Below are 27,401 nucleotides of genomic sequence, written 5' to 3'. Positions count from 1 at the left end.
GCCCGGCGATCGCGACAGCGAATCACGACGCGTCCCGCGTGACTTCGCCTGAACGCGATAAATCGGCGTCTGCCATCGAGGCTCGCGCGGGCGAGAAGCCAAGAGCGTGATTGGCTAAATCCAGTCTCGATTCTTCTGGAATGTTCACGAACGCTCAACCGGAACCACCGGTGCGTGACGAACTTCTAGAAGGATCGAGACAATAAAACTGAGTGAGAACCGCCGTTTCTCTCTCTCTTTGCGACAAACAGCTCAGCTGATCATTACGCAATCAAAGTGTCAAGCCAGTGTATCTTTCCTCAATCGTTTTGTATTCATTTATTTGCTCATTTCTACAACATTGACAATCTTTGTGAACAATAGTGCAAAATACAGTTAACTTATTGTAAATCCGACTCTTTCCATTCAATTCTCTTATACAGTCCACTCGTCTAACTTTCAAATCATACCGTTACTCTCATACATTCAACCGCAATAGTTCCTTTCAATCCTTTTATCTCAGTGATCACAGTTCACACATACACTCAAATCCGTTCATTATTCGCATTCTCTCAGATGTAATCGATCAAGATCAGATCCTGCACATGTTTTGGTACTTCGAGCCGGATCCTCCACGGGTCTGGCACCTTCCTTCCAAGGATCTGCAATTTAAAGTCTAGTGTGGTGTTAAATCGGTGACTTTCTTGCAAGAAATCCAATCAGCGAATCAGCCGCATCCCATAATCGATTTCTTGTCCGATGATCTGCTCCACAAACAGAGGTAAGTTGGAGGGAAAATCACTCGCCTCATGGACAACTTTAAAAAATCAGTTGCACAAGCAAAGATGACTGAAAGCGATGTTGAAACCAGGCTGGAACTTCTTGAAGACTACTGGACACGGTTTCAAGAGAACCATGATCTGTTGACGTACCGTCACAAAGCTGCGATCAAGGACAGCGACTACGTCAAGAATGACATAGCTGAAGCCGTGGAGGAGGCCTATTTGACGCAGAAGAGCCTTCGCGATTTGGCTAAGCTATTTGCCAAGAGCAGCGACAGAAAGACAAACCAGAGTCCCGAGGAAGATGGTTCAGGATCCGAATCATCTTCAATCCCGCGTATGCCGCTACCGCAATTCAGTGGAGAGTACGTAGACTGGCCCTCGTTCAAGGATCGCTTTCTCTCCATGATCGATCAAAAGAAAGGGCTGACTGAGGTAGACAAACTCCACTACTTGAAGGGCTGTCTTCAGGATCAGGCTGTAGACCTCATCAAGGACCTGCCAACCACCAACGAGAATTATAAGAAGGCGTGGAACATACTCATGGAGCACTTCGAAAACAAACGCATTCTCGTTCGATCCTGTCTCGATAAGTTGGCAGCGCTTCCCAAGATGAGAGAGAGCTCGGTGCGAGAAATAACCCAAATACAGAAGGGAGTCTCCACCGTCGTCAACACCATGGAAGGACTAGGAAGACCGATAGACAAAACTGCTGACTGGTTTGTGCACTCCATAGTCAATTTATTTGACCCTACCACCAAGGATAAGTGGGAGGAAAGCGTTACCGTCAGCAGTGATCCACCTTCCTATACAACGCTGACGAACTTCATGATAAGGCGGCTCCAGATGATGCAGGCATCACCGAGGCCGTCAAGTTCAGAGTCGAGCCAATCCAAATTCGCCAAAACTCGATCAGGTCCGAGTTTCATGAAAGCTAAACCTGCAACAAAAACAGCTCGAATCAATCATGCAGAAAAGAAGCAACAGCAGATTGCTTGCGTGATATGCTCAAAGGATCACTACCTTATGCATTGCTCGGAATACAAAGAAAGCTCACCTGAAGAGCGGAAATACATTGTGGAGAAACACCAGCTATGCAGGAACTGTCTCGGCAATCACACCACTGCTGCTTGTCCATCGAAGAGTGGTTGTTTCACTTGTGGAGAACGGCACCATACTACAATCCATGACGCAATCAGAGACGTCTCCACTCCCGAAAGGACAACCCATCACGCGCAGGATTGCCGCAACAGATCGGGTGAGGTATTATTAGCCACTGCAATGATACATGTTTCAGATCGCTTCGGCCGACGGCAAGCAGTCAGAGCGCTCATCGATCAAGGATCTGAAATAACAATGATAAGCGAAGTACTAGCTCAACGGCTCCAATTGTTTCGCACTGCTGCTACAGTTGACATTTTTGGAGTCTATTGAGGAATCGGCTGATTCCGGTGGCTGATACAACTTGTCAGAAGGTTTGAAAATCGAGGCGGCGGGTGCCGGTAGCCTGGGAGATAGAATTGAGCAACACCTCGTTCTTGTTCCGTTGGCGCACAACGAACACGTGGCACGGACGTTTATTGATATAATACACGCAATATCTCGCACTACGCGTAATTGCTAGTTTCACGACGCGTAACAATAGACGTTGAAATCCGCTTGTGGTAATTCGTCGCACTTTGTCGATGTTAACGGGCGTTAACAAGCGCAAGAAAAAAAGATCGAGTGTGTCGCGGTCTTGTCGCAATGACGGTTGTACACGGAAGACATCGAGTGCGTGTTCCGCAATTCCGGAGTCGGTCGCGAGCCGATTGTACAGCGCGCAAATTGGCTGGTTTGGTAGTCGGATTTTTGGGAGAGGTAACAGGTGCGTCTCAGCAAGGGCAGTCCCATAATCGCGTAGTGATTGGCTGAGATGCCCTGATACCTTCCGAATTTCGGCTCTAATACCTGAACATGCCGCCCCCCGTTGAACGTGTACGTTCAACAGGAGAGACACTAACGGTGTGACCTGCTGGTCTACAGGTTGGACTGTGAAGTCATGGTATAGCAGCGAGAATTACAACTTAACTCTACTTACTTAATGCCAAGATACGCTATGTACAGGGTGTCACTTAATTATATGTCACGGCCACTATAGCGTGATTCTACACCTACGATTTAATGGAAATTGACCTAAAAAACTCCCCGCAAAATTGACCTCGACCATGAAACTCAAGGTCAAAAAAACAAAAATTTTGTTTATTTAATCGTGTTCTACTGATCATAAGGACCAACTTTGTGAAAGAAACCATGGGTCGCATCTCAACCGTTCTCTCAAAAAATGATGTTGCATTTCTTATAATTTTTGCAGCTTCTTTATTTGCAAAATTTTTACATTAATCTACGATATATAAGTAAATTGCATACTAATCTTGTTGCTTAAGTGAACTGCAGGCTGCAGGTCAACATTGCAGATCAGGGGAACTATTGCTGGCGACTAAAATGGTGGAAAAAAAACATTTTCTTAAGGAATGTCGTGAAATTTGTGCGACAATTAACATTTTTGCATGACATAAACATAACTTCTGAGACACTTACTCTATTCGGTTTATGTTCCTTCTCTGAACCCACAAAATCCCACCATTAGTTCGGATTATTCGAAGAAGGCGTGCCTGCTGTCCAGCTTCAATATGTCCACCTCTGCGGTTCATACACTCCCGCAAACGAACTTCAATGTTTTTGCGAATTTTCTCACCAAGATTGGGAATTGATCGAAGATGGTTAAAAGCTTCTTCAATCTTATGCTTTAATTGATCAACTGATCTGAACTGTTGCCCTGAGCGATAAACAATGTCTTTCACTGCACCCCAGAGGAAGAAATCCAGTGGTGTCAAATCTGGTGAACGTGGAGGCCATACGTGTGGTGCAGGTCTACGTCCTACCCACCGTGATCCAAATATGTCATTTAAACATTGGAGAACCGGTTGACTGTAATGAGGAGGAGTACCATCATGCATGAAATAGACGGAATGACGCCTATGTCGTGGTATAATTTTCCGCAGTTCACTAAAGAAGCGAGATCGGAGAAACTGCAAATATGTTGCACTAGTCATCCGTGTAGGTAAATAAATTGGGCCAATAATACAGTTTCCAATTATTCCTGCCCATACATTAATGGAGAACCTTCCTTGATTATATCTTTGAACCATTGCGTGTGGATTTCTATAAGCCCAAATCCTGGCATTTTGTCGATTAAGGATGCTACTACTTGAGAAACTACATTCGTCGGAAAATAACACGCGTTCTAAAAACTGTTGTTCGTTTTCCAATTTGCGTAGCATCCAAGAACAAAAACTTCGTCGAGCAGTGTTCCGTCGCGCAGGAACAATATTCGTGTATTTCCTTCGGACAGGATTTATGGTGCGAACGCATCTAATTATCGTCCTTGACGATAAATTTAGTCCCTCCAAAAGACCGTTCGCGACCGTTCCGCACGGTGTCGAATTACCTAGACCCGTCGCGTCGTCGACCATATTCGATCGCGGATTCGGCCTTTACAGAAATTGACACTCGTAAACGTAATTGACATGTTGTATGTCGAAAGTATGGGGTGCGCTTGTATTAGACTTAGAAACGTGTTTTCTAAAGATTAGACTTTATATGTGATTTGAAGACACGTCGTTTGTGCTTCGAAATGCAGATGCGCTGGCTAGTTTCGTACGCGTTAGCCATTTTGATTCTCGTAACGCGTGTAAATATGAGAAATTGCCAACGGCGTGTGAAAGTTCCTGATTAGTAAATTCAATAACGTGTCTACCTTGTACTGATGACGGTTCGAATGCGAATGATTCTGGTTGGTTGTTGCCTTTGTATGATTTCGGACGTTGACGATTGCTTAAATAGGCTGACTTCTCGTCGACGATGTATGTACTGCGGCTAAGGCTGGTTGCTTCCTTTAACGTGGTTGGGTGGACTGCCGGATGCTGCAGACCACTGTCAGAATGTCTTGTACACGAATGTTTGTACACGATTGTCTTTGATACGAACTGCACTCACTAGGACACTGATCCGGCTCGAAGGACCATTAGTCCAGTCGGCAGGTCGAAAAAAGGCGTCTACCTGAAAATATTCCGAACTTAATGAAATTTTGACACGTCATTTAGGAGTATTCTGGGGTGTCGAATCTCAGTTTTCGACCTCGAGGACCCTGTGCTAACTTGGGGAGGGGGAAAAAACCACGATTTTTATTACCTTGTTTTGGTTTTTCGCCTATTACTCAAAAACTGTGGGTACTATGAACTTTTGTCTTCCATTTTAGGAAAGAGCATTAAATTTCCTTCAAATTTCACTGGTCAATCTTTTTTTTCGACCAAATAGGCACCGAGAGACAGGCGTTCAAAATTAGGAAATTAAGTGGCAACTGACGAATATAGGGAAAGACAGAGCAAATTACACTGTCCAACAACAAAAATGTTTCCATATAACTGTTGGGTGTATCTTATACAGATTTTAGCGCTGATTCCGAATCTGGTCTTAATTTTTCTCCTACACGCACAGTTTTTGAGCAATTTGAGATTGAAAAAAAACACATTTTTCGACTTTGAACAGATATTATGATGTTATTATAAAAGATATTGTATTATTCTTTACAGCAAAAGATTCTCTAGACTTTCTCGAATCCAGTAATGTGCAATAGTAATACATTATGATTGTTTAAACATGTTTAAACAATCATTAAATACGGAGAGGCATCACTTTTGTACACATTTTTGAGGATATTTTTCAATTTAAAGAAAAAAATAAGAGTCTAAGGGTCCAGCGGAAAATCGAATTGCACCACGCGATAGAGCAAACTTTTATCTTGAGAAACCACTTTTTCAACTTTCCAACGTCGACATTTTTTTCGATCCTGAAAGTCCAATCGCTAGGTCGAAAAAAGGGCGTCTACCTGCAAAGTATTCCGAACTTAATGAAATTTTGACACGTCATTTAGGGGTACTCTGGGGTGTCGAATCTGAGTTTTCGACCTCGAGGACTCTGTGCTAACTTGGGGAGGGGGAAAAACCACGATTTTTGTTACCTGTTTTTGGTATTTCGCCTATAACTCAAAAACTATGGGTCTTACGAAATTTTTTTTCATTTTTGGAAAGAGCATTAAATTTCCTTCAAATTTCACTAGTCAAACGTATTTTTTGATCCAATAGGTACCGAGAAACAGGCGTTCAAAATTAGGAAATGTTTCTCAAAATGTCATTTTGAGCCACACATTGTGACATTTAGCAGGAAATTGCAGGTTTTTGGCTCACAAATTTAGTTTTTTAACATATTTACATATAATCTACATACTATGTATACCCCTTACATTTTCACACCCCCCTTCGGACACCCCCCCCCCCAAACCCCGGAAGACGAATATGAGAAATACGTAAAAAAAGTCTCTCTTTCTCCAAAAACCCTAACATTGTACTCTTATCAATCTGACTTCACATGGTTTGGAGGGGGTGGCGAGGTGTCCTCTGACAAGTGCCTAATGTTATAATTGCAGTTTATTCCCTATTTAGGTGCCTGGTCATCACTTTATGACTTTATATTTTCCCATTAATCCGTAATCTCAAAGAGGCGTAAATTTATTTTAGCTCTTTCCAAAAATGAAGAAAAAAACGTTCCTTAGGACCCATAGTTTTTGAGTTATAGGCGAAATACCAAAAACAGGTAACAAAAATCGTGGTTTTTCCCCCTCCCCAAGTTAGCACAGAGTCCTCGAGGTCGAAAACTCAGATTCGACACCCCAGAGTACCCCTAAATGACGTGTCAAAATTTCATTAAGTTCGGAATACTTTGCAGGTAGACGCCCTTTTTTCGACCTAGCGATTGGACTTTCAGGATCGAAAAAAATGTCGACGTTGGAAAGTTGAAAAAGTGGTTTCTCAAGATAAAAGTTTGCTCTATCGCGTGGTGCAATTCGATTTTCCGCTGGGCCCTTAGACTCTTATTTTTTTTTTTTAATTGAAAAATATCCTCAAAAATGTGTACAAAAGTGATGCCTCTCCGTCTTTAATGATTGTTTAAACATGTTTAAACAATCATAATGTATTACTATTGAACATCACTGGATTCGGGAAAGTCTAGAGAATCTTTTGCTGTAAAGAATAATACAATATCTTTTATAATAACATCATAATATCTATTCATAGTCGAAAAACGTGTTTTTCCAGTTTTCCAAGACCAGATTCGGAATCAGCGCTAAAAACTGTATAAGATACACCCAACAGTTATATGGAAACATTTTTGTTGTTGGTCAGTATAATTTGCTGCGTTTTTCTCTATATTTGTCAGTTGCCACTTAATTTCCTAATTTTAAACGCCTGTCTCTCCGTGCCTATTTGGTCGAAAAAAAGATTGACCAGTGAAATTTGAAGGAAATTTAATGGTCTTTCCCAAAATGGAAGACAAAAGTTCATAGGACCCACAGTTTTTGAGTAATAGACGAAAAGCCAAAACAAGGTAATAAAAATCGTGGTTTTTTCCCCCTCCCCAAGTTAGCACAGGGTCCTCGAGGTCGAAAACTGAGATTCGACACCCCAGAGTACCCCTAAATGACGTGTCAAAATTTCATTAAGTTCGGAATATTTTCCAGGTAAAAGTACCTGGCGACTGGACTACATATGTTTTGTCGCGGAACTGTTGGTTCGCGAATTTTCCGGATCACTGCCCGCCAAGATAATCTTGGGCAGCTAGTTCAATGATATGATGAGCGCGAAGGACAATAATTATCGCGCATGAAAATGAAAGACGTTAATGGAAGCGTTTCGTCCTGGACCTGCTAGTGGACTCGTCAGTAAGGCTGATCTAGCAGGTCCTGCCTTATACGCGCGCATACATTCACGTGATTCGGTACGCGAGGGATCTTGACCGATGCGATCCCGTTTTGTCGGGTGTCGTGACCACTGGACAACGAACTACCGTAATGCTAACTTTGCACGTAATATGAACGATTAACAAGACAACGGCTCGTGCGTTATACTTGTCTACCCGAAGACTGGAGAACGTCACGGCGTTGGAGCGGAAAAACAACTGAACGCCTTCGTCTTCCAGTCCTAACGCGATGCTCGATTGATTCTCGAATGGAAAATAAGATGCACCGATTGGTTCCTGCCGAAAGTTGCATTTCCCAATCAGTACACTTCTGACTGCTAGAACCTCCTTCCCGTATCTCTGAGTGAGGCCCTGGGAAGGAGGAATGGGGCGATATGGTCGGCGACGCGACGGGTCTCGGTAATTCGACACCGTGCGGAACGGTCGCGAGCGGTCTTTTGGAGGGACTAAATTTATGATACTTTGTATAAAAACTAAACGTTAGCCAGATGGCTCGAATGGTCGCCGAATGACCCTAGTTTGTCTAATCCTCAAGGACGATATTTAGATACGTTCGCACCATAAATCCTGTCCGAAGGAAATACACGAATATTGTTCCTGCGCGACGGAACACTGCTCGACGAAGTTTTTGTTCTTGGGTGCTACGCAAATTGGAAAACGAACAACAGTTTTTAGAACGCGTGTCATTTTCCGACGAATGTAGTTTCTCAAGTAGTAGCATCCTTAATCGACAAAATGCCAGGATTATGTCCAAGATATAATCAAGGAAGGTTCTCCATTAACGAATGGGCAGGAATAATTGGAAACCGTATTATTGGCCCAATTTATTTACCTACACGGATGACTAGTGCAACATATTTGCAGTTTCTCCGATCTCGCTTCTTTAGTGAACTGCGGCAAATTATACCACGACATAGGCGTCATTCCGTCTATTTCATGCATGATGGTGCTCCTCCTCATTACAGTCAACCGGTTCTCCAATGTTTAAATGACATATTTGGATCACGGTGGGTAGGACGTAGACCTGCACCACACGTATGACCTCCACGTTCACCAGATTTGACACCACTGGATTTCTTCCTCTGGGGTGCAGTGAAAGACATTGTTTATCGCTCAGGGCAACAGTTCAGATCAGTTGATCAATTAAAGCATAAGATTGAAGAAGCTTTTAACCATCTTCGATCAATTCCCAATCTTGGTGAGAAAATTCGCAAAAACATTGAAGTTCGTTTGCGGGAGTGTATGAACCGCAGAGGTGGACATATTGAAGCTGGACAGCAGGCACGCCTTCTTCGAATAATCCGAACTAATGGTGGGATTTTGTGGGTTCAGAGAAGGAACATAAACCGAATAGAGTAAGTGTCTCAGAAGTTATGTTTATGTCATGCAAAAATGTTAATTGTCGCACAAATTTCACGACATTCCTTAAGAAAATGTTTTTTTTTCCACCATTTTAGTCGCCAGCAATAGTTCACCTGATCTGCAATGTTGACCTGCAGCCTGCAGTTCACTTAAGCAATAAGATTAGTATGCAATTTACTTATATATCGTAGATTAATGTAAAAATTTTGCAAATAAAGAAGCTGCAAAAATTATAAGAAATGCAACATCATTTTTTGAGAGAACGGTTGAGATGCGACCCATGGTTTCTTTCACAAAGTTGGTCCTTATGATCAGTAGAACACGATTAAATAAACAAAATTTTTGTTTTTTTGACCTTGATTTTCATGGTCGAGGTCAATTTTGCGGGGAGTTTTTTAGGTCAATTTCCATTAAATCGTAGGTGTGGAATCACGCTATGGTGGCCGTGACATATAATTTCGTGACACCCTGTACACGCGGATAAAATCGAAAACTGAATCAACGCTGCAAATGCGCATGACTATGTCACGGACGATTCGCTCATCTCGTTGATGGCGACCGGGAGAAAACAAGGTTTGGTTATCGAGCGCTTGTACTCGGATTGTGCAGTTCGAATTTGGATTGGGCCTGCATAGTCGACCCCTTTATGAATAAAGGCTCTCTCGACTTGAGTAACGGGCGATTCTGGCAGGTCCCCCATGAGCTCGTTTGGTATTAAAGCCCGTTCACGAGTGCACGCGACGCACTGGTGTAAAACAGCACGTACAGTTGCTCGCGCTCGCAAGATCCAATAGTCGTTGCGAAGGCAGGTTAGGGTGAGTTGAGGACCGGAATGCATAAGAGAGGTGTCCAAGGGCGGGCGCCACGTGGAAGGGATACCCTAGGGCGGGCGCCACAGGGGTAAGTGCGGGCGGTCGCCACACACGAAGGGAGTCCTGAGAGCGGGCGCTACGCAGGCTTCGGAATAATTCCTGAGAGAGGAACGGTTCCCTCGACTTAGAGGGCCTTACTGGTGGCGAGACCATCATCGGAGGGATCAATAGCGGTCAACATGGAAAGGTTATTACTTGCCTATTTTCTTAGGCGAAAACAAGCGGCTGCCAGTACGTTGTTCAGTTGGTCACGTATATCGTTGGTCATCGCCGAATAGACAGTCATCAACAAAGTTTGATGTTGAAGAACCGGAATGGCGAGAGGAAATTTAGCACCTCATCCTGACTCAATTGCTTCATCACTCGAAGCGCTTGAAATGGTGCGGATGTAGTGCCATAGGTGACAGTCAGAAGTTGATATTCATCAACTGGTTCGGATGGCGAATTTCGCCACAGGATTCGCTGATAATCAACGTCCTGAGAGTCCACTCGGATCTGCCGATACATTTTTGCGATGTCGGCAGTGTAAACAATGCGGTATTGCCTCCATCGCATTAGGATCGATTATCGACCCCAAAAAGGGGATTCCTATTGGCTGATCGCTCTATCGATGTGCCAATCACTAGTTCGACGGTGACGGTAAACTACCAGCTGTTCGACTCCGATCTCAACGTTCATCAATTGTTCTCGCTCTCTCTAACCGAAAACGTCGCGCGTCTCTTGACCGGTTTTCGCGAGTAAGTCGATCCGCTCTAACAACGGGATTCACGGCGCTATACGTGAATCTCTAACTACTCTTAACAAAATTAAACTCATCTTGTTATCATCTCACAAAATCTTTATTGTACGTTCTGGCCAAAACGAGCTGTGTTTTGGCCTGTTACATCTCTTCTTTTGTACATAGTTCGTAGACAATTTCGAACGAACCCAAGTTGGGGGGAATAAAGTGTATTTCGACGTGAAGTGACTCGTTCTACCCCTCCTAATCCGTAACACCGTTGTTATGTTTTTCAGAATTTTTTATATAGTGCATCGTACTTAAAAAAAATAAAAATAATCTTTTCCGATATTTCTTTACCTTTTGTAGGTGTTCGGGATTCGAATCGAGAGGTTTACCGGTCGATTGAGACACGCCGGGTTTTTCTACCAATTTCAAGAACACACGCCGCGTGTTATTATTTTCGACACCGCGTTCTCAACGGCTCGCCGTCGTGACCCGTAAACTACCTCGATTCGAATCCCGAAACAATCGACTCTGCGATCGATCCGCCAATCGCGCACCACCGCGTTCGTCGACTTGGGCCTATTCGGGAACCCCCTCGGCGAAGCGGGGTCACTCTCTTTGTTCATCGCGCTCCGAGAACACATTTTGATTCCAACGCTCTTGTAAACCGCGCTTCTTTAGCACTTACGCAAATCAGAGCCGTGCGCGCTCCACTTCTTTCGTCATAAAAATAAATCAACGTTCGTCATTGATCTCCATCACATCGTCCACCGCGAGTCTTCTTTTAATCCTTGTGTCGTGACCGTTACCTTTCCTCGCGCGTCCAAACCTGGGCGATCCCGGCACTCAGGCTTTCCGACCGTCGGTCGAAGTCGAAACATTGGTCCTTCGAGCCGGATCGCGAGAAAGTGTACGGTGCCACATCGAGAACGGAAATATCTACTATCATGGCGGGGGTAGAGGCAATCGAAAGCCAACTCCAAACGAAGCGAGCCATCGGACGCAGTCTTCTCAATCTGAGGAAGCTGGGGAAGGAGAAATGGACCAAGGCCACACTGCGTACTAGAATCGCCCACCTGCAGGACCACTGGCAGAAATTCAACACCGGAAACGACCGAGTCTGCTCCATCATCCCTCCCGCGGACCAGACCAAGATCCCGTACTTCTCCGAGAATCAGTTCGAGGAAACGGAGGAAACATACTTGGAGACCCTGGCGTTCATGACGTCTCAGCTCGACGATTTGACCAGCGTCCCCGTAAGTCACCCTTCAAATCATTGCGACGGGCAAGTGCTTCCGCCTGTACCAGCCGATCAGCTTCCGCGTTTAAACTTGCCAGAATTCGATGGCCGATACGCGACGTGGGAATCGTTTCGCGACCGTTTCACCGCCCTCATTATAAAAAACCCATCGCTCCACGACGTATCGCGCCTCCATTATCTGACGTCGTCCATCACGGGTCGCGCTCTCGAATGTATCGAAAATATTCCCATTACCGAGGATAATTTCACAGTTGCCTGGACTGCTCTTATGAAGCGTTATCAAAATCCGCGACGTCTCATCAACGCACACCTTCAATCATTGTTCGACCTGCCCGCGCTTTCTCACGAGTCGGCGGCCGACTTACAAAGACTTCGCGATCGCGTCTGCGTCATCACCGCGTCGCTGAAAAATCTAGGAAGGAAACCGGAAGATCTCTGGAACGATATACTGGTCCATCTGGTATCCCAGAAGCTGGACACGTCGTCGCGAAAAGCCTGGAAACTAAAAATCAGCGACGACGTTGCACCGCCGCCCTTCGAGCTGCTGTCGAATTTTGTTGATTCTCGCGTTCGTGGGCTCGAAGAATTTTCCGAAAGCGAGTCCGTTACCGCCGCTGTGTGCCCCGTCGCGACGATGCAACCAGCCGCCGGTCCTTCCCGCGTGCATGCCGTCACAACATATCAGACGTCGACGAAAACGTTTCCGCCATGCCCGGTGTGTCGAGCATCTCATAATTTAAGCGCATGCCCGCAGTTTACATCGCGGAACCCGCACGGTCGGCGCGAACTTATCAGTAAACTCAATCGTTGTTTCAACTGTCTGAGCAACGCGCATACCACTTTGGACTGTTCAAGCAAATATTCGTGTCGCGTATGTCACCGACGACACCATTCTCTCCTACACGAAGACGTAGCACCGCCACCATCCGGAAACTCAGCGCCCGTGTCAGCCAGTTCCGAGGTGAGCGCTCACCTCGCGTCTACCCGCGAAGAGCCGAGCTCCGCGGTCCTATTAGCCACGGCCCTTGTAAAATTAAGCGTCTCCTCCGGTCGTTGCGTGACCGTCCGAGCCCTGATCGACCAAGGCTCCGAAACAAGTTTCGTCACCGAAGCGATGGTGCATATTCTGCGAGCAAAGCGCACCCGCGTCAATACTTCGATTTCAGCAGTCGGCGGCGTCCACGCCGGGAGCGTGCGTCACGCTGTGCACCTCCAGGTAGCCCACCGCTCGCGCGCGACTCCCGCGATGTCAACCGTTGCCCTCGTGCTCCCTGCGCTTTCAACGTACGCGCCGAAACGCATCCGTGACTCGCGAGTTCTAGCGCACCTTGCGGATTTGGAATGGGCCGACCCCGATCCGTCAAACCGATCCGCAATTCACCTGATTCTTGGCGCGGACGTTTACCCCAGCATCGTTCTCGATGGGGTGCGGAAATGTCGCAGCGGATCGCCAGTAGCGCAGGAAACCATCTTCGGGTGGGTCATTTCCGGATCCACAGCATGTCAGTCCGACGAATCGGATACAGTCAATGCTGTCCGTAGCGACTTCCGCGAGTTCTCAAGAATATCTATGCACCATTGCACTCAAGACGACCCTCTCGCTCAAGACCTCAAACGATTTTGGGAACTCGAAGAGGTTCCCCGTCGCTCCTTTCTCACCCCGGACGAGGAACAGTGCGAGTCGCACTTCCGCGCAAACACCACTCGTACCGCCGACGGTCAGTACGTGGTCCGTCTTCCGTTCCGTGCCGGCCCCCCAATAAACATCGGGCAGTCGCGCCCGTTAGCGGACCAAATTCATCGCTCGCTGCAGCGAAAGTTCCGCCTGAACTCTTCGCTCGCTTCGGAATATCGAGCGTTCCTCCACGAGTACGAAGAGCTCGGCCACATGCGACGCGCGCTCTCCTCCTCTACATCTTCGACGCAAGCGGTGTACATGCCCCATCACCCCGTGTTCCGAGAAGGCAGCGCGACGACACATCTCCGCGTCGTATTCAACGCGTCCAGCGTCACCTCAAACGGAACCTCTCTTAATGACCATCTACTCTCCGGTCCCAAGCTGCAGTCCGATCTGCCCTCCGTTCTGCTTCGATGGCGGAAATTTCGATACGTGTATACCGCCGATATCGCGAAAATGTAGCGCCAGATCCTCGTCGATGACCGCGACCTCGACTATCAGAGGATCATTTGGCAAAATTCACCCGGCGACGAGCCCGCTCCCTTTCAGCTCCTGACTGTCACTTACGGAATGACCTGCGCCCCGTTCCTAGCCCTTCGAGTACTGCAGCAACTTCTCGAGGACGAAGGCTCTCGCTTTCCCCTCGCGCGTCCCATCCTACGGTCGAACATTTACGTAGATGACGTGCTATTCGGCGGCGATGACATCCCTTCTCTACGCCGGTCCCGCGATCAACTAAACGGCCTGCTGCACTGCGGGCATTTCAAACTCCGGAAATGGGCGAGCAACCATTCCGAACTTCTCACCGACATGGATCCGTCGGATCACGGCCTAGCGTGCTCAAAATTCCTCACGCCCGATGATGAGGTTAAAATCCTCGAAGTCAGTTGGAATCCGTCTCGCGACGCCTTCCAATTTCAAGTCTCGCTTTCCAACACGCTTCCCTCAACGAAACGGACAATTTTATCGACAATTGCCAAATTTTACGATCCGTTGGGGTGGGTCACCCCTGCCATTATCTCCGCCAAGGTTATCATTCAGGACCTGTGGCGCCTCCGAATCGCATGGGACGATCCGATCTCCGGCCCTGCACTCGATCGCTGGACCGCGATTTACACTCGCCTTCTGTCACTAGCAGAGGTTCAAATTCCACGGTGGACCGGCCACTCTCACTCTAACGGTCACCTCGAGCTTCACGGCTTCGCGGACGCTTCCAACATTGCATACGCCGCTGTCATCTATGCTCGCTGCATTTCTCCGACAGGTCAGATCACCGTGTCACTGCTAGCAGGCAAATCCAAGGTCGCGCCCCTCACACCTGTGACAATCCCGCGTCTTGAGCTACAGGGCGCCGAGCTTCTGTCCCGTCTCATGGCGTTCGTTCTGTCCGCTTTCGAAAACGCCACCGTTAAGTGCTTCTGTTGGACCGACTCGACCGTCGTCCTAGCATGGCTCAGATCGCACCCGTCCAAGTGGAAACCGTATGTTGCCAACCGCGTCGCGAACATTCAGACTCGACTTCCGAATGCAAGTTGGCAGCATGTGCCTACTGCAAAAAACCCCGCCGATTGCGCTTCCCGCGGGCTCCTCAGCGACGATCTCCTTCGACATGAATTGTGGTGGCACGGTCCCGAGTGGCTCGGACTCGATGCTTCCGCGTGGCCGTCTCAGGCGCCCCTTCCGGAAGGCTACGACCTGCCGGAAGTCAAAGTGTCGTTCCACAGCGCGGCCACCCCTTCAATCGAGTGGGATTTGGCCTCTCGATTTTCAAAATGGCCCAAACTCCTACGAGTCACGGCCTATATTATAAGATTCAGCCGTCTCTGCCGCCGCAACATCTCCGACACTCCTAGTCGACCTTCCGGACAGGCTCTCTCGACCTCAGACGTCTCTCTAGCTTGAATCTTTTGGATTAAGCACCTTCAATCCGCGGAATTCCCCGAAGAACTCCACGCGCTCCAGCAAGCCCAAAGTCTGTCGCCAAAGAGCCCGCTACTCTCGCTCAATCCGTTCCTCGATGCTGACGGCATTCTTCGCGTCGGAGGCCGATTGCGTCACGCCGCTCGCCCACACAGAGTGAGGCATCCAATTCTGCTTGCACCGCATCCCATCGTGCGCCTCCTCGTCGAGCAGGTCCACACTCAGACGTTGCACGGCGGCGTGCAACTAACCCTACACACCCTCCGCCAGAACTATTGGCTCCTCCGCGCCCGAAGCATGGTGAAGTCCATTATACACTCGTGCGTTACATGCGTTCGAGAAAGAGCTGCGGTCCCCGAGCAAATCATGGGAAATTTACCCGACGCCCGCTTATCCCCGCCAGCCCGCTGTTTTGCGCACTGCGGGGTGGATTACGCCGAACCCTTCCACATTCGTGCCTCGGCCGGTCGCGGTATCACCTCGCGAAAAGCCTACATCGCCCTTTTCATTTGCATGGCCACGAGGGCGATTCATCTGGAACTAGCCGTCGATTACTCCACTCCGGCATTCCTAAACGCATACCTTCGGTTCTGCTCTCGACGTGGTCTACCGGAGGCCGTCTATTCAGACAACGGCACTAATTTCGTAGGCGGCTGCCGAGAACTCTCCGCAGCCTATCGCGCCGCCATAAGAAACCCAAATTTTTTAAATAAAACAGCGTCCGATGGCACGACGTGGCATTTCATCCCCCCTTCGGCGCCGCATTTCGGAGGCCTATGGGAGGCGGGGGTTAAAAGTGTGAAACATCTCCTTCGCCGCGTTCTCGGTGATCGCATGTTGACTTTCGAGGAGTTCACGACACTCCTCTGCGCGATCGAAGCCTGCTTGAACTCCCGCCCCCTTGCTCCGATCTCCGATACCCTCGACGAGTACGAAACCCTCACCCCCGGGAATTTTTTGGTAGGCTCCTCGCTCACGGTACCGCCTCAGCCTTCATACCTTGACCTCGGCGAAAACCGCCTTTCCCGCTGGCAGCTAGTTCGCCACGCAGCGGAACGTTTCTGGAGGTTATGGCAGGATGATTATATCAATACCCTCCAACAGCGAAGCAAGTGGCGAAAACCGTACCCTCCAATCTCCACGGGGCAACTAGTCCTATTTCGGAATCCCACACTCCCTCCGTGTAAGTGGGAGCTCGGTCGCGTAACTCAATTGCATTCCGGCGACGACGGTCACACCCGAGTGGTCACCGTCAAAACGGCAACGGCGACATTCAAGCGCCCGTTGGTAAAATTATGTCTTTTACCCGTTCAAAGCGCAGCATCTGCGACGTAAATCCAGCTCCGTTCGGCTGCGGTCGGGCGCGTTCATTCCCAGCGTCATTTCCCTCGCACCCCCCTCGCGAATCAATCGGATGACGCCGCCGACCGGTAACCCTGCGTTTCTCGTGCGACCCGATGCGTTCCGTCATGGCGGGCGGCGTTCGCGCACGTTACTCCGCGACCAACCGAGCGACCAGCGTAATTTGTTAATTCGTCCATTATTGTACCTCCAACCAAGCGATCACGGCGACACCGAGTTGCCTCTCATGCGTGCGTTCTGGGTTTAGCGTTACCGGGCATTGTAAAACGCACTCCCACTATCGTTTACGTTTTTCCTTTTTTTGATACGTTGCGTTTCGAAACTGTGTTTCGAGGCGGGCGGTATGTTTGGGATTCGAATCGAGAGGTTTACCGGTCGATTGAGACACGCCGGGTTTTTCTACCAATTTCAAGAACACACGCCGCGTGTTATTATTTTCGACACCGCGTTCTCAACGGCTCGCCGTCGTGACCCGTAAACTACCTCGATTCGAATCCCGAAACAATCGACTCTGCGATCGATCCGCCAATCGCGGACCACCGCGTTCGTCGACTTGGGCCTATTCGGGAACCCCCTCGGCGAAGCGGGGTCACTCTCTTTGTTCATCGCGCTCCGAGAACACATTTTGATTCCAACGCTCTTGTAAACCGCGCTTCTTTAGCACTTACGCAAATCAGAGCCGTGCGCGCTCCACTTCTTTCGTCATAAAAATAAATCAACGTTCGTCATTGATCTCCATCACATCGTCCACCGCGAGTCTTCTTTTAATCCTTGTATCGTGACCGTTACCTTTCCTCGCGCGTCCAAACCTGGGCGATCCCGGCACTCAGGCTTTCCGACCGTCGGTCGAAGTCGAAACAATAGGTGTATTATGTAATAGTGAACATTCTTGTATTCAGAAAAATAAAGTACAAACTCAAAAAAATGCAATGCTCTTAAAAAAATAATTTTAAAAATATTTTATTTGCCTATATTTCAATATATGAACAATACTTCCAGCAGATACGATTAGTGCAGAAGGCAAGGTCTCCCGCTGCGAATCGAATCCAGGCCCTGGATCGAATCCCACACCGAATGATTTTCTTTTTCGTTAAACACTTTTTTTTCTTTTTTTTAAACCATATAATTGTTGTAGAGATATATTCAATATATTTTTCAAAGCACCGATCTCACCGATGTGAGAAGATAGCTTACTCGCACCGAAGCGAACGGCTTACACGAAACGAACAATGTATACAATGTATCTGATGTATAGCCGTGAAATGAGTTTTATATTAAAGTTTCCAGAGTACATAACTCGTTTATATTAATATGTTATAGTTGTGTCCCATCGTGATTATTAATGCATATGCTTTTCAGATTTTCGAATTATGCAAACGTCTTTAAAAAATTGCATATTTTAAAACATTCGAAAAAAATGCATATTTCCTATTGAAGTATGGGAGATACCAGTTTTATAAAAATTCAGTAATCCTCCATCCAGTATTTCCCCCCTTTCATCCCGTTTCCCAGCCTGTACCTGGCTACCCTTTGCCACCTGCTCTCCCCCCACCCTTTCCTTAGATACCCTGGCACTCCCTCCCCCTTCACTACCCCATACCATTTGTTATACCTAGCCTTTCCTATCCTTTCCCATCTCTCAGCCCTTTGCCTATCCCTCTCCCTTTTCACGATCTCCCCACTCACGACCTCCCATATATATGTATATATATACAGGGTGAGTCACCAAACGTTACCACCTCAAATATCTTTGTTGTTTCTAAAGATACGTAAAATATGGTAAGGACAAAGTTGAATGGTACAATGGGGCTGACACGATGCAAAAAAAAAATTTTGTTTTTATGTCATTTTTTCAGAGATATGAAGGTGACCTTCATTTTTTTAAATGGAATGAGGTATTTTTTAATACATCAATCGATGCAGCTGGACATTCGTTATAATAAAGTACTAACCTATGTATGTCGAAAAGTTATTAGTTCAGGAGATATTTCAATTTAAATAACTCTAAAATACCATTACTGTCGTACTACGACGTCAGTGTTTACTTACTTATGTAACGTCTTATCACGACAGTAATGGTGTTTTAGAGTTATTTAAATTGAAATATCTCCTGAACTAATAACTTTTCGACATACATAGGTTAGTACTTTATTATAACGAATGTCCAGCTGCATCGATTGATGTATTAAAAAATACCTCATTCCATTTAAAAAAATGAAGGTCACCTTCATATCTCTGAAAAAATGACATAAAAACAAAATTTTTTTTTTGCATCGTGTCAGCCCCATTGTACCATTCAACTTTGTCCTTACCATATTTTACGTATCTTTAGAAACAACAAAGATATTTGAGGTGGTAACGTTTGGTGACTCACCCTGTATATATGTTTCTCTGTAAACAAAGAAAATTTTGTCTTTATTCATTAACAACAATTATTTACACTATTTACAACCTTACCTGTAAACAAAGAAATGACAATTAAAGTTTCCTATTATCACTTCTCTGCCTACACTACTAATTTTGTTTATTCTGTTAATCTTTGTATTTTGCACGTGCGCTCTATTGCGTAATTACTATCTCTCTCTCTTCAATTCTTCTGTGGGGTCGCGCGTACCACTCCGCATCTGTGCGTAGTGGGGAGCTGCCGCGCCTGCGCACGACCGTATACGTTATTCCGAACGACACGCTGATCGTGTCGATCGATCTTCTTCCTCGTGCGTTCGAACAGTTCAGACGTGTTTCTTTCAACTAGTCTTGATCCACCATTTGGGTGGCTCTCAAACTCTCAATACATATTAAGTTAATCTATGTATAATTGTATGCTACTGACTAGCACATCCGTGTACATCTTGTATTTTGTATCAACGTTAATAAACGTCGTGTATACAGTCATTCGGTGATCCGCGAGTGTACCAAATTCATTCCACGTGTTGAGAAGTAGGACTCGACACGTGTTGATCTTTAACCGACCATTAAACACAGTATTGCATGTATCAACCGATGCATGCAAACACCTTTCCTATAATTGGTGACCCCGACTGCTTCGAACATGCATCCTGGCCACGTCAGTGACCGTGATTTGGACGTCTGGAGCTGAGTACTACTGTTTCGAGCCACAGGAGAAGCGGGTTTGGTGCAGCCCATACTTGCACGGCTCAACAAGACGGCGGGTGCTGCGTATTCAAGCGGCCCACTGACCAAACCGTCAAATTTGTGAAGGACGAGCCTCCGCATCAGCCTGAAGAGTCTATTCAACTTTAAAAGGATGACACGGACAACTACAGCGTGTTGGGTAAGTTTGGAGCTCGACTTATGGTCTGAAAGTTTCCAGAAGTACTACCCGGACACGGCTGTGTTTCGCCACGTGAGGAATTCATATCCTTCACGATATTTGCGAGCTGAGCTAACGCTGACGTCACATCTGGAAGAGGCGATCTGCTAGAGATCCAGTGTGCTGTCTACCTCGTGGCCTGGTCATCTCGAGGTCACGCCGAGCTTGCTGTCCGTTGCTGCTTACCTCGTGGCCTGTTTAGCCCGAGGTCACGCTGAGGGACATCTCTTTGTTCCTGCGTCGTTCGAGCTGTTGTTTGCCTCGTGGCCTGGTCTGCCCGAGGACACATCGAAGGACGCTGCCTGTTGCGGAGCCAGAGGCTGTTTACATCGGGGCCTATTGTCCCCAAGGGCTCTCTGAAGGACGCTGCTCTGTTGCTACGCCATTAAACTGTTCACCTTGTGGCTTGGTCTGCCCAAGGTCACATTGAAGTCGGCTGACATCGTCAACGGAGCCTGTCGTCGTGCATCGTCAACGGTGCTTATTGTCAAGATGACATCGTCTCCGGTGCCTAGCCTGTCTGTTGTGTTGACATCGTCACCGGTGCCTAGTGCGATACCGTTATATCACAGTCAGAAACATTTAGGGACGTGCGTTCGTGCTTCCGCATCGCGTTCCGCGAATCGGTCGCATGAGTTCGTATCTGCACCACGTAGGGATACCCGTTGTCTAGCGCATACAATTTTGGTCGCGTTTAGAGTATTGGCTATTCCCTGTAACGCGCATGTGCGCGAGCTTAGGCTAGGTTGTGAACGCTTCGGCGTAGCTCAAATTATCGAGTCACGCCCTCATTAGTTATAGATGGACCGGAGTCCCATGTCTTCTCCCGCTTAGGTTGAGACTAATTGACACAATCGCGTATTCCGCGTATTTGTTTAGCGTAACCGTGGGGTTATCGCATTTTTACCTTTATTGGTTAAAATTAATATAATCGCGTACTCCGCGTAATTGTTTCGTGTAACCATGGGGTTCCTCGCGCTCTCGTGAGTCAGAAACAGGTGCGAACAGACGCGTCTGCAGCTTTATTCAGATGCAGCGTTGCCCGGGCATCATATTGTGCGTTCGTCGCATTTTTCTCCCTTTCCAAGGGAAGTACTAAATACTGTATCATATAATTCTTTTGGAATTCTCTTTCCATCGGCAGTGCTGTGAATCGATGATGCGTTAGCATCGTGGGATTCCCCTTATCGTTCACAGCACAGCCCTTGACGCATAGAAAATCCTTTGCATTGTAAAAAGGATAATATTCTGCGTTCGTCGCAAAAAATTTTTTTTTTTCCCTTTCCAAGGGAAGTTCTATATATTGTTCTCTGTTCGAGCTGAGCCCTTTGGCTCACCTCTTTTGCATCGCCCATTGTTAAGTGCAGTTGCTGCAGTATGAATTTATTTTATATCATGCGTTTCTTGCAGTAACGCACTAGGGGGGGAGTGTGTGGGGTCGCGCGTACCACTCCGCATCTGTGCGTAGTGGGGAGCTGCCGCGCCTGCGCACGACCGTATGCGTTATTCCGAACGACACGCTGATCGTGTCGATCGTTCTTCTTCCTCGTGCGCTCGAACAGTTCAGACGTGTTTCTTTCAACTAGTTTTGATCCACCATTTGGGTGGCTCTCAAACTCTCAATACATATTAAGTTAATCTATGTATAATTGTATGCTACTGACTAGCACATCCGTGTACATCTCGTGTCAACGTTAATAAATGTCGTGTATACAGTCATTCGGTGATCCGCGAGTGTACCAAATTCATTCCACGTGTTGAGAAGTAGGACTCGACACGTGTTGATCTTTAACCGACCATTAAACACAGTATTGCATGTATCAACCGATGCATGCAAACACCTTTCCTATACTTCTGTAGGGATTATCCCTAGGGCGAACGCCGCGCTAGGCGACGCGTGCCAAAGTTGGTATGGCTGAGGAGTGGTGAGCTTCCTGCTCCTCCGCACCGAACGACAACCATCGTGTCTCCACACTGTTTCTCTAACTGGCGAGCCGTGAACACGTTTCAAATAGAATTCAAGTATAGGCTGCGGTACTGTCGCACATATACTTTGCATCGGCAATTCAACATTAATCCTCAACCGCGAGTTTATTTGCACCCGCGGTCTATTCAAATAAATAGTTTGGTGTGCATTCCGTGATCTCGATTCATTTAACCTCCGACCACGTGGAACGATCGTAGTGGACTCGATCACCCGGAGAAGCCCGCGACGGTACAGCATTACCGTTACGCGTCATTATCGCACCTTCCTTCAGTCGGTGCTAGAAAGCCCACACTTCTGTGGAAATGAGAGGGTGAAGGGGTCACAAATGTGGAGTGACTGGATCTTCCACCGTCTCTTCGCACGTGGTGTACCGATAATTAACTCAGGGTCACCAGTGTAGGTAACTTGTTCGTGAGCCTACACTCTCACGAAGTATGACACGGTCAACGAGGGATTTCGTCGAGGAAAAGAAATGCTCCAGGATATCACCGTTTACCACGATTTATTTCGCGGTAAAGTCCACACAACACAGAGATACAATATCCCGACTGTTTAAACAATGGTCGAACGGAAAACCACAACGTGGTGAACAAGAATGTGCTTTAATGAAAATGCAGGAGCGCAGAACAACACGTGTTGTCTGAAAGAGATCGAGAAACGAACAGGTCGAGCCAACGGCTCACGAGAGCGTTTCGCTCTCTAGACGCTTGTGCGCAGGCGCGGAGCCTCGTGATTGGACGAGTGCAGCGCCGAGCCCACACTTCTGCTCATTGTCGCTCCATCTATCGGTGATTAAAGTAAAGAAGCGCGGAGCATGGGAAGCGCGGCAAATTCCAAAACTAAAGAAGGTATACTTTCTTTACATCTCCCCCCCTCCCTGGGATGAAAATTCCTATAATTATCAGTCTTCGTCTCCGTCTTCTGATGGTGGAAGTAATTTTGTTACGTGGAAGAATCCAGTTTCTTGTTTTCGTTTTCCTGTTTTTATCTTGTATAATGAATCTGATATCTTTTCTATTATTTCGAAAAGTCCAATTCTCAATTCGTCTAATTTCTTTCTGTTCAACCTATTGCTGTTTTCTATATATATTAAATCTCCTGTGTTAAACCGGTGATTCTTTCTATTCTTGTTAAATATCTTTTTGTTATATTCGTGTGATTTTCTTGTTCTTTCTAGAGCTAGTTCTTTATCTCTTATCCAACTTTTTTTATTATATCTTCTTTTTATTTCTTCAGGTAAGATACTGGTATCTGCGCCATCCAATAAATACTGCGACGTTGTCCCTTTTTCGCACGGTTGTATGGTCGACGAAAAACGGTCAACCCCGGGATTTTATAGGCGCTGAGACCGGGCCGTGCGCGGCCGTGCAGACACGGTCCTCCCGGTGCAAAGGCGATTTTCCGAGGAGGCTCGAATGAACGACGCGATACCAGTTCGGGCGCCAGGTATTAGAAAATACCACGCGAAACACGATAAAGTCCTCGTGGTCGGCGAAGCCGAGCTCGAGAGTCGAGCCTCCGCGAAACGCGGCGTGAAACAATGACGCGAACGGCCAGATGGTTCGATCACAGGAGGTAACGGGGACAGCCCTCACGGCAGGACGGATCTCGCAGATCAAGAATCAACTAGTCGGAATAGGCTCTCTTCATTTAATGGTCGTCAAATAAAATATACAGGAGCCCGCGCTCCTTGTACACTTTTGCGAAAGATGGTCGCTCACGGAGCGCGTTAGTCGATTTTAATTTTAGCGCGGATTTATTGTTTAAACAAAAAACTTTTGTTAAAATTTCCTTGCGCGACTACATTGCCCATTGAAAAACACACAATTTAAAAAAAAATTCAAATTTTTTCGACCTCTGGTTTCCGAGATATCTCAAAAAGTATGGTTTTGACCTCCAACTTTGAGGGCTGTTTTCACCCCTTCAAAGTGGATGGTTGCCGATAAAAAAAATACGTGTCAAATATTTTTCAAAGAACTATAAACTCCCAAAGTTTTATCAAAATCCGAATTTCGCATCTGAATATGTTCCCTTGTTAGTCGATATTCGGTACAAAGGACGAGATTGGCGAAAGTATTCCGACGCGTCTATTATATTCGGGTCTCTGTGCGACAGTGATCCCTCGATCCGCATCGACGGAACGCATCGATTCTAGTTCCCCCTACTCTTATCGTTCTGCCGAATTTTCCGATTGGTGCCGTTCGCAACGCAACTAGATTTTCGCAGGATCGCAACTACGAAAAAGTCCTAGGGCCCCAGACTTTCCGCGACTAAATAATTCACCGCGACAACATAATTCACGCTCGCTCTTGGCGAGCGGATTGCATAATCCTCGCCAGCAAGTCCGTCACACCACCCACGCTGAGATCCTGGTTGAGCGGGATGAGACGGCGGCGGGACTATTAAATATGTCGATGTTCGCAACAGGATCTCTTCGTCCCACATCGGCGCCTCCGGGTTTGTTCGCCCGTGTGTGGTGACTTATTCGCTGGTTCCGGTACCGGATCCGATCGTATTGGCCATTCTTTAATTCGTTAGTCGATCCTTCGGCACCCTTTCGGACTCGTACGCTTTCCTTATTTTCGGCATTTCCCTGTAACGTCGTATTCCGTACGCACAACAGATGGCATTAGCAAGTTGTTACGAAATCGGAAGATTTTCCTCACGGAACGCTCTTATGTTCTGCGGGTGGCTTTCGGGACCGTTAGAGGTCAGTCCGGTTCACACGCGATTCGGCTCTTTGGCCGTTTTCAAACGGCGAAGTGACGTCGCACGCTTGCAACGTTACAATACTTAGGCGTAAAGCCGGTTACCGTATGCTCTGTTTTATTGTATCTGTCAATACATTCTCCAGCGATTGTTGTCCAAGCTCTTTTTTCTTCCTTCTCATTTATTTTACATCTTATTTTGTTGACTAGAGTCTGATTCAGTCTCTCGTTCAGACCGTTGGAGAAGGGCGCATTGACAGCCGTAAAAATTAGTCTGACGTCATTTTCTACCAGGAATTTCTTAAATTCTCTTGAGTTTATTCCCGGATATTGATCGGCAAGTATTACTCCGATTTTGTCTGTTTCTAGCACCTTATTTACCAACTTGATGAAGTCCGTTGTATTCTGATTTTTTGACGTTACAATGAACGCGTATCTTGTAAAATGGTCCACTAGCAGGTGGAGGTATCTTTTTGTTGATCTTTGTCCTCCGAAACCTCCAATGGTGTCTATCGACATTATTTCGAACGGTTCTTTTGCTGGTCCCAATTGTGACATCAGCCCATATTTTCCTTGCCCTCTGGATTTGTTCTTAATACATATTTCACAATTTTGACATACTTTTTTTTATATTTGCAGTTATGCTCTCAGCTGTATAATAAGGGCATATCCTATTCATAATTTGTTTAATCCCTATATGGCACCATTCAGAGTGTATTTCTTTAATTAATTCTAAGCTTAACTTTTCAGATAAAATTATCTTTTCTTTACTTCTAACTTTTTTATAGAACACTCCATCTTTTTCTATTAATTAACTTCCCGATTTTATAGGGAAGTTATTGTAATGACCCCGAAAATCGAAAATCGATTTTTTAGCAGATCTTCACGTTTCATGGTCATTGCAGTCATTTTAGACTATTTTCAGCAAAATGTTCGTGTGTGTGTGTGTGTGTGTGTGTGCGCGTATGGCCGTTTCTATGTAATCAAATTTTTCGTTAACGTTTTCAGAAAAAGTAACAACGCGACCAGGATGATGAATGATGCAATCGATGTGCCCCGCTGTAACTTAGAGCTGATTAGATTTTGGTCCATTTTGGTCAAGTAGTTTTTTTAGTTTTTTTCGAAAGAAGTTCATTCAACAATGCAATTTATACGAGAGAACGGAAAGTTTCCACCGAAGAAACAAACGTAATTACACAGAAAATTTTTTTTTCGATTTTTTTAAAATTTAAAAAAAAAAATTTTTTTTACATTTTTTTTGTACCTTACGATGATGTTTACGTTTACAATAATCGAAAATTATCCCAATGCAAGAGTGAGTTAATCATCTCTACTCCCGAGAATACATTTTCGAAGAATATCGATGAAAGTACAAAAAAAAATTTATATTACAATCTTTAAAAAAACAATCAGTTCAAAACGAATTATTAACTGAGATTAAATTGAAAATTGATATAAACTATATGATAATTATTAATAACATTGATGTTGAAAACGGATTGGTTAATGGAGCACACACACACACACACATGCGGAATATTAAAATTTATTACTTTTCAAGAAAATACTAAAATTCCGTCTATATTGTGGTTAGATTTTCAATTGGCCAGAGTAGGAGTGAAAGTAAGAACTCGTTATCGTGATTATATGAAAAATGCAAATATTGATCAAAATTTTACACCAATAATAAAAATATCGAATCAAGTAAATATGTCGAGTGAGGAAAAATATCAAATCACACGTAGTCAATTTCCAGTGGTTCCTGCTGAAGCGATTACGATTCATAAAAGTCAGGGACAAACATACGAGAAAGTATGTTTGGATTTTAAAAAATCAGAAAGGCGAACTTTACAAATGTTGTATGTAGCACTGAGCAGAGTTTCAAAATTGAGCTCGGTTTATATATTTTGGGACAATTTAAATTAACAGTATCGAAGAAAACCAAGATCAATACTGCAAACCCGGCTAACGATGAATTGTATCGTTTGCGTAAAACCAAACAATTAAAATTATCATTCAATAATTTGGTCAATGAGAACGGATTAATAGTTCGGATTAAGTAACGGATTAATATATCAAAATATTGGTACTTTGACAAGTAAATTAATTCATGTAAATAAAGATTCATGGTTTCAGCGAAGCGATATATTAATTTTTAGTGAAACATTAACGAAAACCGATGATGAGTTGAATATTTTAAATTGTGATATATTATTCCGATCCGACATTGACAACAACAGCCGCGGATTAATTTTTTATGGAAAAACAGAATTATTAATAGAAAAATTATTTGTTGAACAGGAATTTAGTTCAAATGCGCATGTAGAACTGTTTACTTTTAAAATCAGAAATTATTATATAATAAGTGGTTATAAATCACCAAAAGCTACTAATTCTATGTTTGGTAGCGTTGTACAACGAATAATGAATAAAATTACAATTGAAAGTGAAAAGATTTTGATAGGTGATTTCAATTACAATATATTAAATTGCAAGGATAATGGTAATAATTATTTGATTAACCTTTTGAACAAGTACAATTTAAAAACTAAATTACCATCCAATAGTATAACGACC

General features: G+C 45.6%; 4 protein-coding genes across 4 annotated transcripts; 3 read left to right on the top strand and 1 right to left on the bottom strand.

The window, feature by feature from the left end:
• The first annotated feature begins 824 nt into the window (after window positions 1–824).
• On the top strand, window positions 825–2,195 carry LOC143219790 (uncharacterized). The gene has a single exon (XM_076445652.1). It carries the CDS (start codon window positions 825–827, stop codon window positions 2,193–2,195), a length of 1,371 nt encoding a protein of 456 aa, XP_076301767.1.
• Window positions 2,196–11,524: 9,329 nt separating this feature from the next.
• Window positions 11,525–13,978, top strand: LOC143219774 (uncharacterized). Its single transcript, XM_076445651.1, has one exon. It carries the CDS (start codon window positions 11,525–11,527, stop codon window positions 13,976–13,978), a length of 2,454 nt encoding a protein of 817 aa, XP_076301766.1.
• A 108-nt stretch (window positions 13,979–14,086) lies between these two features.
• On the top strand, window positions 14,087–20,059 carry LOC143219770 (uncharacterized). The gene is made up of 3 exons (XM_076445650.1): window positions 14,087–15,226; window positions 15,434–16,767; window positions 19,918–20,059. Exons 1-3 carry the CDS (start codon window positions 14,087–14,089, stop codon window positions 20,057–20,059), a joined length of 2,616 nt encoding a protein of 871 aa, XP_076301765.1.
• Window positions 20,060–24,642: 4,583 nt separating this feature from the next.
• On the bottom strand, window positions 24,643–25,382 carry LOC143219763 (uncharacterized). Its single transcript, XM_076445642.1, has 3 exons — window positions 24,930–25,382; window positions 24,783–24,808; window positions 24,643–24,709 (listed from the first exon to the last, which is right to left on the bottom strand). Exons 1-3 carry the CDS (start codon window positions 25,380–25,382, stop codon window positions 24,643–24,645), a joined length of 546 nt encoding a protein of 181 aa, XP_076301757.1.
• Between the last annotated feature and the right edge of the window lie 2,019 nt (window positions 25,383–27,401).

The sequence above is a fragment of the Lasioglossum baleicum genome, chromosome 2 (assembly GCF_051020765.1).
Source record: "Lasioglossum baleicum chromosome 2, iyLasBale1, whole genome shotgun sequence".
Taxonomy (NCBI): Eukaryota; Metazoa; Arthropoda; class Insecta; order Hymenoptera; family Halictidae; genus Lasioglossum; species Lasioglossum baleicum.
The sequence above is the reverse complement of the archived record's forward strand: the minus strand, read 5'-3'. Positions and strand labels throughout refer to the sequence as shown.

What these genes read in the sequence shown, in the direction of transcription:
- LOC143219790 (XM_076445652.1), top strand. Translation starts at nt 825, where the DNA reads ATGACTGAAAGCGATGTTGAAACCAGGCTGGAACTTCTTGAAGACTAC.
- LOC143219774 (XM_076445651.1), top strand. Translation starts at nt 11,525, where the DNA reads ATGGCGGGGGTAGAGGCAATCGAAAGCCAACTCCAAACGAAGCGAGCC.
- LOC143219770 (XM_076445650.1), top strand. Translation starts at nt 14,087, where the DNA reads ATGACCTGCGCCCCGTTCCTAGCCCTTCGAGTACTGCAGCAACTTCTC. An exon ending in ACGACCTGCCGGAAGTCAAA is followed by an intron (nt 15,227 to 15,433) that starts GTGTCGTTCCAC and finishes TTTTGGATTAAG; the next exon opens with CACCTTCAATCCGCGGAATT. An exon ending in CAAAGCGCAGCATCTGCGAC is followed by an intron (nt 16,768 to 19,917) that starts GTAAATCCAGCT and finishes TTCGAGCCACAG; the next exon opens with GAGAAGCGGGTTTGGTGCAG.
- LOC143219763 (XM_076445642.1), bottom strand. Translation starts at nt 25,382, where the DNA reads ATGTCACAATTGGGACCAGCAAAAGAACCGTTCGAAATAATGTCGATA. An exon ending in ACAATAAAACAGAGCATACG is followed by an intron (nt 24,809 to 24,929) that starts GTAACCGGCTTT and finishes CGGTCCCGAAAG; the next exon opens with CCACCCGCAGAACATAAGAG. An exon ending in GCAGAACATAAGAGCGTTCC is followed by an intron (nt 24,710 to 24,782) that starts GTGAGGAAAATC and finishes ACGACGTTACAG; the next exon opens with GGAAATGCCGAAAATAAGGA.